At 39.7% G+C, this 13,471-nt stretch overlaps 1 protein-coding gene across 1 annotated transcript in view; it reads right to left on the reverse strand.

The window, feature by feature from the left end:
- Positions 1 to 470: 470 nt before the first annotated feature.
- LOC124788499 (28S ribosomal protein S18a, mitochondrial) overlaps positions 471 to 13,471 on the reverse strand; it is a 65,432-nt gene continuing 52,431 nt past the window's right edge. Inside the window, exon 4 of the mRNA XM_047255771.1 lies at positions 471 to 650. Coding sequence (XP_047111727.1) covers positions 538 to 650 — 113 coding nt within the window. The 3' untranslated portion in view covers positions 471 to 537. The remainder of the gene's footprint in view (positions 651 to 13,471) is intronic.

Here is a 13,471-nt window from a genome sequence, read left to right on the forward strand (position 1 = left end):
GCTGTCAGTTCACCTTATCACAACTGCAAGTTGAATTAATTTTTAACTAGGATCTCTTCACGTTGAATCTATTTTTTCTTTTCTTTTTTTTTTTGAAACCTCTATAGACCTATCAAGCACCAGTTTTTTCAGAGGTCTATATGGAAGTAGCCTATGATAGAATAAAAGTCAACTTAGCCAACAGAAACTTGTCTGGGGTGGGGGGGGTGGGGGGGGGGGGGGGGGGGAGGGAGAGAGAGACCATATTGGCATTTACTGTGACACTGCTAAGACATTTGGTGTTCCAGTTAATTTATTTTATGTGTGACGATAAAAAACATTATCAGCATTACGCACTTTTCTTAGATTAAAAAGAAAATAATTTTTTTCATATAATCTCAAAATAAAAACTGAGTTGTTACAGTACTGTGTCAGGTTCATAATTTTAGGTCTCATGGGTTCAATAACATACGACAACACAACAGCAACACTTACACATGTATCATTGATTTATTTTATGTACAATAAAACTATACAGATGTTACTGTTTTCTGTTGCTTAGTACTTGAACTTTATAGTAGACTCATCAAAGTACGTATTAAATTTCTTCCACTTCGACCGCCGTTTGGGGTCATGTTTGCTATTCGATGGTGCCAGGTTTGGCATAAGACCTGTGACGACATAAATAGATCAGTACAAGCATTTGATTACTCTATTATAAATTTTCAAGCATACAAAATAACAACTGCAGCAGTCCTCTCAAAAGGTAGATAACGAGAGAGAGAGAGAGAGAGAGAGAGAGAGAGAGAGAGAGAGAGAGAGAGAGAGAGAGAGAGAGAGAGAGGTGGCGGGTCAAATGCACACAAAAATAATAAAAGTAATATAATTAAATGAAAAAATTAGATACATGCTAATTGCATATCTTTACATCCGACAAACTATTTTTGTTTATGATGCAGATGAATACAGAAGATATATTGACATCATCATTATGCTTTAGCCTAACTGTGCGGATGTTTTTCTAACAAATTTTTGAATGTACTAACATGGAACAGTTGCGAATCACAAAACCTATAAATGATTCAGTATTGTAGATGTAAAAATTTTAAAAAAGTCCTAATTATTGTTTACTAGCAACCTGGCCTGGCTCCAAAGTACCTTCAGGTATCTATGGCCAGATGATTTGTTTATGGGTGACTCCTTACAGTTATGAATGAAATTCATAGAACATCATTAGGTCAGTGAATATCATCACTTTCATATAAATTACACAATGTATGCAAAACGCACCAGGATAGTTGTCAGAAGGCACGAGGGTTGTGTGTTCCTCATTCAATTGACATATGGAGTGATACATTATGGCAAAATGGGAGAACATCATGACGTAAATAATATGCTGATAACAAACAAATATTCTTTGTGGATCATGGGTGTACATGTGTGGGAGTGATACAATATGTATTTGAGGCTGGCTGAGGTGACAAAAGAAAAAATAACCAAAAACACACGTGCTGTACATGTTCTGCTCGTGTCCAGCACTCTTCTTATAAAGCTGAGTATCACAGTGATGCATTGTTGAGATTCGTTGCTGCATTTGGTCTCTTTATGGCAAACTACTTAAATGTGCTGGCGCAAAGAATTGACTCTTAGTCTTCGTTTGATTCAAGGAAAGCAGCAAGTTTAAAGTTCAGTAATCTGCTGCACAAACAATGTACTGTATGTAAACCAAACAAAATTGCTGAACTAGTTTATCGGAAAACATTTCCTTTTTAGCACAAAAATTAAAACCACATTTTTGGATTTGCACGTTCTTTCACTTTGCAGTTGTTTTCAAATGACTGCTAGGGAACTATTGGTTAAATATTTGATTATTTCATACTGCAAGTCACACATAACAGCCTAATGATGAGTTGGTTACCTTTACGTTGTTGGTCATATTTATTAAGACACTTCAAATCTGAGTAACCCACTGCCTGTTGTTCGAAGAATTTGCACTGAATTAAGAGTGCAAACTGTGATTGCTAATCTGAGGTATGCAGTAGTTGGTATTATGAAAATGTAGCATATTTCAAAATGTGTATCTCCATATCATTGAGATGTGAATGTTCAGTTAAGAGAGAGTGAAAAAAAAAGTGACCCAGCTGAGGTTCATCCCACAACCTTTCAGTTTCGAACCGCATGCTTCGCCGCTAGACCTACAAACCACATTCAAATCAGATTTTGTTTGCTGTCTTCCCAATGCACTGCTGCTCTCTCATGTTAGGGCAGCTGTATGGTAGATGGCAATGCCACCGTTTTCACAATGCAACTTTCATTCATCATAAGTCAGACAGTCTGTACAAAATATTTATAAATTATTATGTATTTATAAAATATATACAGAAATCTATCTCAATCAGTGTATCTATTAGTGAAAACTTTAACTACATCCCTACAGCAGTTTCTGAAATTAGCCTGCACATACACACGGACATGAAAAGGTGACTTCAATTTATAAACAGAGAGAGATTTAATGTATGTGTGTATCTCCATCACTTGCTGTGAACAAATGTTGCAACAGTTTTATCAATTTTCTTGTGGTAAAAGATTTCAGATTTGACTTCCATGCGCCTGCTACGAAATTATTATACCGAACTTACAGGATGCCAATTTCTCCTGCAAGAAATCTGGCATTCTGATGAAAAAATGTTAGTATAGTCCTCAGTATGTACTCTGCATTAACTAAAGGAAACACTGACATGCCTGTAAGGATATGTGATGCCACACAACCAACTGTGAGGGAATTCTCATGACTACAGTACAGTTCCTATAACGAATGTGGCCAATCTCCTTCCAAATCAACTCTCTTTATGTGGTAGTCTTAATTATGTATTACTGCCAGCCCTAACAATAGTCTTGATATATCCTATCTTCACGGACACCTATTTAACACTAACAAATGTTTTCAAATCTCTTCTGATGTAGTCCCCAACAATCAGTCTTTACTTCTCATCCAGTGTGGCAAGTCTCCCCTGACCCATGGTTCTAGGTGACTTCCCCTAAATCTACTCCTATTCCTTGATCTCTCCAGCCCTCTCCTACATCCCTCTTCCTCCCCCTTCAACTCTTCTGCCTGAAGGAAAAGCCACTGGCTCCGAAAGCTTGCCCAGTTGCAATCTCCTTTTGTATGTGTGTTCTGCTGCCATTTGGTGATTAGATTTTATATCTATCCAATTGAATAATTTTGTCTAACAAATGTAGTGACTGTTATGATGAGAAAGTTTTATGTACTGCAAGTTGAGGCAATTATTATTAAAGCTATCTCACTTCTGTGGAATCTGTCTTTCATCACATTTGTCTGTTACTGAATATTAACTATAAGTGTACTGATGGTGACACCAACAAACCATATCACCACCCATCAATGGCCCAACAGCTGAATTCCAATTTTCGTTATGTCCTCTCTGACACATTCCTCCCAGTACATTGCTCGATGACTCCAACATTTTAATCTTAATGTAGCTGACAATGTCTCACTCATTATATAGATTATGTAATTCATAGCTGAACCTCTCTCTCCAGACACCATTTTCTTTCACTGGCCCATTAATTTGTCTCAAGACCTTCCTTTAAAACATATCAAGCTGCTTTTCACCAAATTTTGTTGGTGTCCATGTTTCAGCTTCTTATGTTAGAACCAGCCTCACTAAAATTTTATACAATGGAATTTTGTTTTTCACGAACAGAAGATCAGATGGCAGATGTTTGCTGAGGTGGACAGTATTCAGTTTCGTATTTCAGAGCTAAGATTGTTCTTACAGTTTACTTCTGATCCAAGGTAAGTGCAACTATACACAACTTAAAACTTACAGGAATCCATTACTATGAACAGGGCTCTTTATGACAATCTTTATTAGTTACAGACATGTACTTATTTCTCCATTCACTTATTTGTAGGTTCATCTTTTAGGAGCTCTTTCATGCCTCTTAGTGTTATTTCAGTTGTATCAATATCTTCTGTATGTGTCAGTATCTGTCCTGATTTGTACAGGATAGTCTCCTTTATATTGGCACCCACCATTTTCTGTATTTTATCTAGACTCCTTGTGTTTTCCATAGTTACTTTAACTATGACAATCCATTTAGTAGGAACCCCCCCCCCCCCTCCCCGACCCCCACCCCTCTCTCTCTCTCTCTCTTCCCCAATGCAATAGACACCTCCCCCCTGTCAATAATTCTGAATGCTGATTTGAAGTCAATAAAAACGTGATGTATAATAATGCCAACTCCTTCACATATTTCTAATATTAAGCATATCATTAAGATCTGATCAAAGGTACATCTCCCTTAACGAAATCCACACTGATAGTCAGCAACCTTTTCAACATAAGGTGCGAAAGCCTACTAAAGAGGATGTTGGAGAATATTTTAAATACTGTAGGTAATAGGCAAAGTCCCTATAGTGAGAGCACACCACTGTATCATCTTTCTTGCTTTCTAGGAATATGATACCTAAATTCCATTCATCAGGAATATTTCCATCTGCTCAAATCTTAATTACAAGCCTATGGAAATGTTTGACAAACTCCTTTCTTGCATTTTTAATCAGTTACATTAATATTACGTCCATTCCTGGGGCCTTGTTTTTCTTCAACTTTTGAAGGCCACCTCCACTTCCTCAGCAATTGGTGCTGCTACCTTTTTCCACGTTCCTTGTGTTCAAGGTTTGTAATATTCCTTGGTTCTCAGCTAACCTCCATTCAGCAATTTTTCAGTGTTGAGCCCAGCCCATCTTTTACATATGGCTTCATCACTACAAAAGACAGAGCCACCTGCCTGTCTACATAAATTCATCCTAGGCTTAAACCCCTTTCAGCTCTTATTTAAAGCTATCGCCTCTTTCATCCCTTATGAGCTGTTCCATTTCTTCCAGTTCTTTGCTTTTATACTCTTTTGTGCAACTTCTTTCCTTCTCTTCTTACTCTACTATAATCTTCTACAGATCTTTGGGTATGGTACACCTGTGCATCCTCCTGTGTACACACTTCATCAAACCAGCCATCAGATATGGCCCGATCTACTTTTCCTAAAGCTTTGTCAGGAGCTTTCGTCAGGGTGTCTTTTAGGTTCTTCCATATTTCCTCAATACTCTCACTGTCAGGAAAGTTTGCCAGGTTTCCTTGAGCTTGTCAACGCAAAATTTTCTTGCAGGAGGCCATGTACCTTCCTTGCATTAGATATTCAACTTCTGAATATTGTTATTACATGGTAATGGTCAGTGTAGACACTAGCATTTTATAGCCTTTAACATAGATTAGGCTGAACAGATGTCTTACATCTATTAGGAACTTATTAATTTGGTTAAAATTATTTCCACCTGGAGACTTCCAAAGAACCATATGGGCATACGTCTTTACATCATGGTGAGTGCCATCTAGTGGCTGCTAGAGATCAGTAACAAAGCTAGTAAAGGTCCAATGTTGCGGGTTGTATACACTAGCAATCAAGGCGCTGCTGTTACTTCAGTGTTGCACCCAATACCTTTGTTCCTGCTGTAGTTCTGTGAGTAGGACAAGCCTGAGAAGGTGGGATTGCAGTTGCTTCATACTCATTGACTTGTTCCTTCTTTCTGAAGTGTACAGGTGTGTAAGTTTAGCTGTGACTTAACTCTGAAGCTGAGTGCATGTTCTTGCTGTGCTGTGTAGCACTGATAGGAAGGAAATGACAGACTCTGATGAAGCTGCAATTTCTGGGACTGTACAGAATGTAGAATAAAAATTACTTGATAGAGTGTAGATAATTTCAAATGTGCTCCAGAAGAGAAAGTGTGACCTCCCGAAAAAGTCTGAAGCTGTTTTGTATGCTGAAGATGGAAAACATACAATGTTTGTACAACACAAACAAAATGGTTGTATTCTTGTTTATTCCACTTCCTCCACGAGGAAACATACATGGTTCCATCAAAAGAAAACAGGATACACATCAACCTCACTCTTGCATCCCTGCAACCGGAAAGGATATCTGTGATTCAATGGCACTTGTTGCTCCAAAGATATTAGACCATTCAGTGTAGTTCATGGCTCTAATTTCAGGAAGGTAGTGCAACCACTCATATCTGTAGGCGTGAAAGTGGGCTGTAATGATGTGGAGGCTGTACTACCTCACCCGACTACAGTTAGTCACTATTAAAAAGTGCTGGTAGGTTCCATGTGTTATTGCTGCTATTACTGACAAAAGAGCCTCTTTCCAAACTGATATGTGGATAGAGGATACACACAAAATAACACACACTACAGTGACTGTATCCAGTACAATGGTGTGTGTGTGTGTGTGTGTGTGTGTGTGTGTGTGGGGGGGGGGGGGGGGGGGGGGACAGAACATTCCTCATAACATCTTTATTTCTTAATATTTTACACCACTTCTCCACTGACCACAAAACACTTCTTCAAATGATCCTTCCACTATTCAAAACTTTTTTTAACTTCACTTATCAGGATGTTCTTTATGCCTTCCACGATTTTTGTTTTAACACCTCCACAGTGGCAAAAAGAAATCACGTGGGGGGGGGGGGGGGGGGGCAAGATCTGTTGAGTATGGAGGGCAGAAAATCAGTATCATGCCATTTTTTTTGTCAAAAACTGCTTTACATAGAGGGTGGTGTGGGCCGGCAAGTTGTCATGAAGGAAGAACTAGTCACCAGTGGTCAAAAGATCTGCCCTTTTCTTCTGGATACTCTCCCTCAATCCTTTAAAAACATTCTGGTTGACAGTTTGACCTGTGGGAATGAACTCCACACACACATCTCTGCAACCCAGAAACAAATGAGCATTATCTTGATGGCTGACGTCACTTGGCAAGCTTTTTTTAGGACCAGCAGAGTCACTTGTCTTCCACTGGCTTGACTGATGCTTTGTTTTGGGGTTGTATCAATTGCACCACGATTCATCACCAGTAATCACCATGGAAAAAAAAAAAAAAAAAATCAGGGTCCTCTTTGAGCTGATTTTTAAGGTCAAAACAAGCCTGAAGTTGATGCTCCCTTTGATCATCTGTGAGAAGGCGAGGGATAAATTTGGCTGTAACCCTTCTCATGTGCAAATCTTCAGGTAAAATCCTCTGAATTGAACTACAAGATATTCCAGACATCTCACAGAGTTGATCAATCAATGGTACAGGTACGGTCTCCACAAACAAGAGCACTGATTTTGTTGACATTTTTGTCACTTCTTGACCTGAATGAGTTCATCTTCAACTGACATTTCTCCATTTTTAAAACGTGAAAACTACTCAGACTCTGGTTTTACTTAGAGCAGCATCCCCATAAGCAGCCTTAAGCAGTACAATAGCTTCAGTGGCCAATTTCACCAACAGGAAACAAAATTTCACAGCCGCGCGTTGCTCTGGACAACCTGCCATCATGTTTTCACCGAAATGGAAGAAGTTGTTTTAGTAAAAAAAACTCGTGGGTGAACCGATACACACTCAGTGACACAACTTTGCATACTAGCTCTGGGGGCGTGACTAATGGACACCTGCTTGAACGATGTGTTCCCCCTTCTCCCTCCCCAACGCAGTCCAATTCCCGTTGCTTTTGGGTCCTCCCCTCGTATTATTGAAACATGGCGCACAGACAACAGATTACTGTTTACCAACCTATTTCCTGATAAGGAAACGACAGGAGTTAACATTTTATCAGAGCTTGTTTGCTGTTTCAAGTCCTTGATAATTTCTGAGGTCTTAATGAATTCAGTACCTTTCATAACAGATCAACGTTTTAATACAATGGCAGCTCTGAAATACGTCACATGACTTCCTTGCACTTGTGATGGTCTTAACATTATGTCAAACACAGTTTTAAGTCACAGTTTGTAACATTGCAGCCACAAGTAACTCAAGTAGGAGAGACAATTAACTCGCATAAAGCAGTAGTGGCACATTGTAAGAGAGTTGATTTTTCAAAGCGACACACAAAATCCCAGACAAGACATTGAAGTCCGATGGAACAGTTTAACGTATGGTAGTTTCAGTTTCTGATACTTTGACTGAGGTTACAGAATTACTCCCACAAAAGAGTTAAGCAGAGTTACGAATATAAATGGACATACCCTAAATAAGCTGCCATGTTCCTCATGCCATTCAAAGAAGCTAGTAGTGACATACGCTGAAGTGTCAAAGAAACTGGTGTAGGCATGCATATTAAAATACAGATATATGTAAACAGGCAGAATACAGCACTGCGGTCGGCAACACCTATATAAGACGACAAGTGTATGGCGCAGTTGTCAGACCGGTTACAGCTGCTACAATTGCAGGTTATCAGCATTTAAGTGAGTTTGAACATTGTGTTATAGTCTCCACACAAGCAATAGGACACAGCTTCTCTGAAGTACCGATAAAGTGGGGATTTTTCTGTACAACTACTTCACGAGTGTACTGTGAAGATCAGGAAAACCAGTAAAACATCAGATCTCCCATATCACTGTGACCAGAAAAAGATCCTGGAAGAATGGGGCCAATGGACACTGAAGAGATGATTCAACATGATAGAAGTGCAACCCATCTGCAAACTGCTGCAGATTTCAATGCTGGGCCATCAACAAGTGTCAGGGTGCGAACCAGTCAATGAAACATTATTGATAGGGCTTTCAGAGCCAAAGACCCACTCGTGTACCATTGATGACAGCACAACACAGAGCTTTACGCCTCACCTGGGCCCATCAACACTGACTGGACTGTTGATGGCTGGAAATATGTTGCCTGGTCGGACAAGTCTCGTTTCAAATTGTATCGAGCAGATGGATGGACATGTACAGGTATGGAGACAACCTCATGAGTTCATGGACCCTACCTGTCAGCAGGGGCTGTTCAAGCGGTGGAGGCTCTATAATGGGGAGGGGCGCATACAGTTGGAGTGATATGGGACCCCTGATATGTCTAGATGTGACTGACAGGTGACACATACGAACGTGTCCTGTTTGATCACCTGCATCCATTCATGTCCATTGTGCATTCCAATGGGCTATGGCAATTCCAGCAGGACAATGCAAACCCCTTCCCCCTCCCCCAATATCCAGAATTGGTACGGAGTGGCTCCAGGAACACTCTTCCGAGTTTAAACTCTTCCGATAGCCACCAAACTCCCCAGACATGAACATTAATGAGTATATCTGGGATAGTTTGCAACATGCTGTTCACGATTCATGGTGTTGATTCCCTCCAGCACTACTTCAGCTGTTAGTCAAGTCCATGCCACATCATGTTGGGACACTTCTGCGTGCGTGTTCAGGAGGGGGAGGGGGGGCTGCATTATATTAGGCAGAAGTACGAGTTACTTTGGCTCTTCAGTGTAGAATGTGACAACTATCCAACTCTCCATTTAGTACTTATTTGGCAATGTAAACTTCTGGATGATCACTTGGGCCCCAACGGATTAGTTACTGGTGGTGGTGGTGATGATGATGATGATGATGATGATGATGATGAGTCCCATACTTCTTTACAGAGCGTAGGGGAGCGATGCGGGAGACCCCCGCCGCCTTACTAGGCAAGGTCCTAGTGGAGGTGGTTTGCCATTGCCTTCCTCCGACCGTAATGGGGATGAATGATGATGAAGACGACACAACAACACCCAGTCATCTTGAAGCAGGAAAAATCCCTGATGCTGCCGGGAATTGAACCTGGGACCTCATGCTCAGGAAGCAAGAACGCTACCACGAGACCATGAGCTGCGGACTGCCATGGCAATACTTCAATTAAGATGCAGAAGTTACATGGATGGAAGCAATGGTAGGATCAAACTGCACTTGTACCACAAGATTGTAGCATTTTTGTGGCCCCCACATCATGATTTTTTGATAATGAGCACTGAAGACAGAGCCAATGTCTTCAAAGAGACTGGTGCTCTGTGTGCAAACATTTCAGGTGAGTGAACAACTATATATTCCTAATATTCTTTGTTCGTGGAACATGATTACAAGTGAATGTTGCTACAAAGTGCAACATCAGTTCTTTCTAGTTACTCATGGTTCACATGAAAGTACACCAGGCCCATCGAAACTGCTGAGCCATTTAAGTTCCAGAAGTATGCAAGAAGTTTAAACAGCATGTACGCACAACGTGAATTATTATTGTGCCTCTCAATTGCTGCTAACAGAAAGTGTGCAAAGGCGGAAACTGATGTTCATGGACGGTGAAAACAACATGAAATGACAGTAATGTCTCTGGCACATGTAGCTAGGAGCAAACTCTGTATTCCAGCATCGAGTGAGTCTAATGAGAGGAACTTCAGTGCTGCAAGTTTGGTTGTTACCAAATGTAGCACTCGTTTGGGCCCTAATTTTGTGGACAACATTTTATTGGTTCACAGTAACAATGATCTGTTAAATACTTCTAACTTAGATTAACTGATGCTGCTACTACTCAGATATTAAAAGTAATATTATGATATTATGTTACTTAAATCTAATGATCCTTTATAATCACTTCCTAGAAAAGCCTAAATCATTCTGTAATTTTTTGATGACTGCTCTACATTTATTTTAATACTTAACCACTTTTCAGAGAAACCATCTAATACTTTTATTGCCTTGGACTTGGTTACTGGGCGACACTTCCCAGATTCGCATGGGTGGCACTAATTATCTATGTTCAAACAACTTGTTTGGTGTAGTGGTAATACATTATATGCATAAATCATCCTTGTAAAAACAGTCTACCAGTTAGTGAAACTGTCTCAAAATCCCTACAGTAGTTTCTGAGATTATTCTTCAGATACAGACAGAAAACTGTGGCAGGGGGACTTAAGTTATGCTATGTATAGATAGTCGTCATTGTAATAATGTGTGTTTAGCAGCACTGCTGAAATTTCTCATGTACTCGATTCCCTTTCTGCACTGGCACAATAAATTGCATCTGACTACAGTCTCAAGTGGCATGTTGTCAGTTACAGAGCCAGCAGCGGAGATTTGCAAGTCTAATCTCTGATCACATGGAGTTTACGTTAGAGGACCCACTGACGAGTCCAAAATGAATTCATGGAGTGCATTTCTGATCTCTAGTGGTTGCTACATTTTTGTTCTTTATGGTTGCTAATTATCAGGTACTAGTTGCATAATTTAGAAACTGGTATGAGCGTCCTGTTTATACCCACCAGCTTGGATGACAGAAATGTTAGAGCTCAATAAAAGTGTAAGGTAACGCAAGTGTTCAATTAAAAGAATATACTGAACCACAGACTTCCTTGAAGATTAATAGAGCCAAAACAAGTTTGGACTTCTTTCAGAAACAAAGCACTCAATCTCTCACAATGACTTCAGTTTCTGCTCTAACCACTATGTCACCTTTCTCAGATTCAGTAACCTCACTGGTTGCCGAAGACAGATAAAAAGTCATTTTCACAACTCTTAGTTTGACAGTACAGACTGCAAGCAACGGCAGAATATACAAGAGTGAACTATTGGTAGTTGCCAAATGACATGTTATTCACATTTATACAAAGGTACATAGGCACTACATTCCATGACAATATTTGTGGGCACAGGTATTTTACAGCCAGCCTTGTTTGTTTCCTTCTTTTCAGTAGAATTCAGAAACAAATGTATAAGACAATTCACTGTCATAATACACTGCATTGCACATATTATTTGAGGTCTTAAATGACAGAGTAGATATTACACTGTTTGGATTCAAATAATTTGTCTGAGCTATTAGGGTAACAGATTTTGAATATTCTAACCCTTAAGAAAAAGGTGAACAATTAACATGAATGCAGTTCAGGCAACCACTGCTCACGAAAGATAGAAGCATTCAAAGCAGCAGCTATCATTCCGTTTTATTGAATGCTACTTCTAGACATTGCACGTTCAACTCCTTTTTGACATTTTCTTTTAGTCAGCCTGTCATTCCTCAAAGCATATAGATGATAGCAAACATCTGGATGACTGCAACTTTGTTCACCCACAAGGAATGCCTTGTGTAGCAAATGCAGGACATTGACGCCCTTCTAGGTGATTTAGGTCAGCCTGCTTGGGACTACCATACCTGTGAGCTGCTTGTCACCCATGTCAACAAGCAATTCACAATATAACACTTTACTTTGTTAAGTTATATGACCTACACTACTAGCAGAACTTCCCAAAAATTCTGCTGTTGGAGATGTGGCTGAAACTGATCATCTCCAACTCAAATCATCTCTTAGGTTCCACACTTCTAAATGTGGATTGTACTGCTCTTTCTGGGAGTGGTGTGGGTGCATATGTCCACTATGATTAAAACCAAAGATATTATGTACACAGTATGTTAATAGTGAATGAGAAGAGAGTTAGTGTTTCTCAAAAGTGTTGAATCAAAAATTTATACCTGGAGTAATTCATAATCTACTTAAAATTGGTCAATATAATCATCCTAATTAGCCTCATGTCACATTGCAAGATATTTCTTATTATGAGTGATACAAATACAGGTCTGCAGCTAAAATCTTACTTTGCTGAGAATTTAAGGGGACTGATTTACTATTAGTATTATGCCTCTGGATCACAGTCATCGTATGTCACAGTCAGGCTATCATATGCATAAATAAAAGCAATGAACAGGCCACAAAAAGAAATTCAAGCAAGTGATACGTCCGCTCCATGACATTTCTGCACGGACATACCACTTTGCCATAGGTGCAAGTCTAGGGCTGCAGAGTGTTACGTGGATGGCAGGAAAGGTACCCTGAGTGGCACTAAAATGTTTTGGGGTCCCTATAATCACCAAAGGATAAAATCCTGGCGTAGCTGCTCAACTGATGCTTTTACCCCTTTCTTCTGCTGACTTATTTACTTAGGTTGGTTAAAATACATGAGTGTGGCATTACAGTGGTGTGACCTCCTCTCCAGCAATGCCGAAGAAGAATGGAGGGTTTCTGGCTCCATAAGTAGCAGGGCAGTCATGGACAAGATATGAGTGGTGTCCAAATGGGATGATAATTTCTCTCTCAAATAGTTTACTCATCAAGTAGGCAGTTTACAGCTTGGAACATCAGAGATCCCAGCTGTAACCTTATCAAAATATGTGATTACATCACTTGGGTAAAACCATATTTTATTTGGGTCTCCAAAGTATGACAGGCAAAGGTATGGTATACTCCAGTATTTTCTTTTTCTGTTTAAAAATTTGACAAACTTTGAACTACGTAAGGTGGTGGTCCAGGCACTTTGTTCACAAGTACTTCATGTCACACATCTTACTCTTTCCATTAAAAAGTGTCCTTTAAATGCCATTGTATTGTGTCAGTCCAGTTTTCCTTTGGGCTCTGTGTGCACCATACAAAATTAATGCCACAGCACTACAGGTTTGTACCGAGTTCATTAGATTGGAACATTAGGTCTCTGTGAAAGATGGTCATATTAAGGCTTTTGTATGGAGTAATTGTGACATTGATATCTCATAACTCTGTGCAGTCTCAAAATGCTTGAGATTGTGTTTCAGTTGTAGTTCTGTCAATAAGGATTTATTCTGCATTTTTTGATGG

This window comes from Schistocerca piceifrons, chromosome 1 (genome assembly GCF_021461385.2).
Source record: "Schistocerca piceifrons isolate TAMUIC-IGC-003096 chromosome 1, iqSchPice1.1, whole genome shotgun sequence".
In the NCBI taxonomy this organism is placed as follows: domain Eukaryota; kingdom Metazoa; phylum Arthropoda; class Insecta; order Orthoptera; family Acrididae; genus Schistocerca; species Schistocerca piceifrons.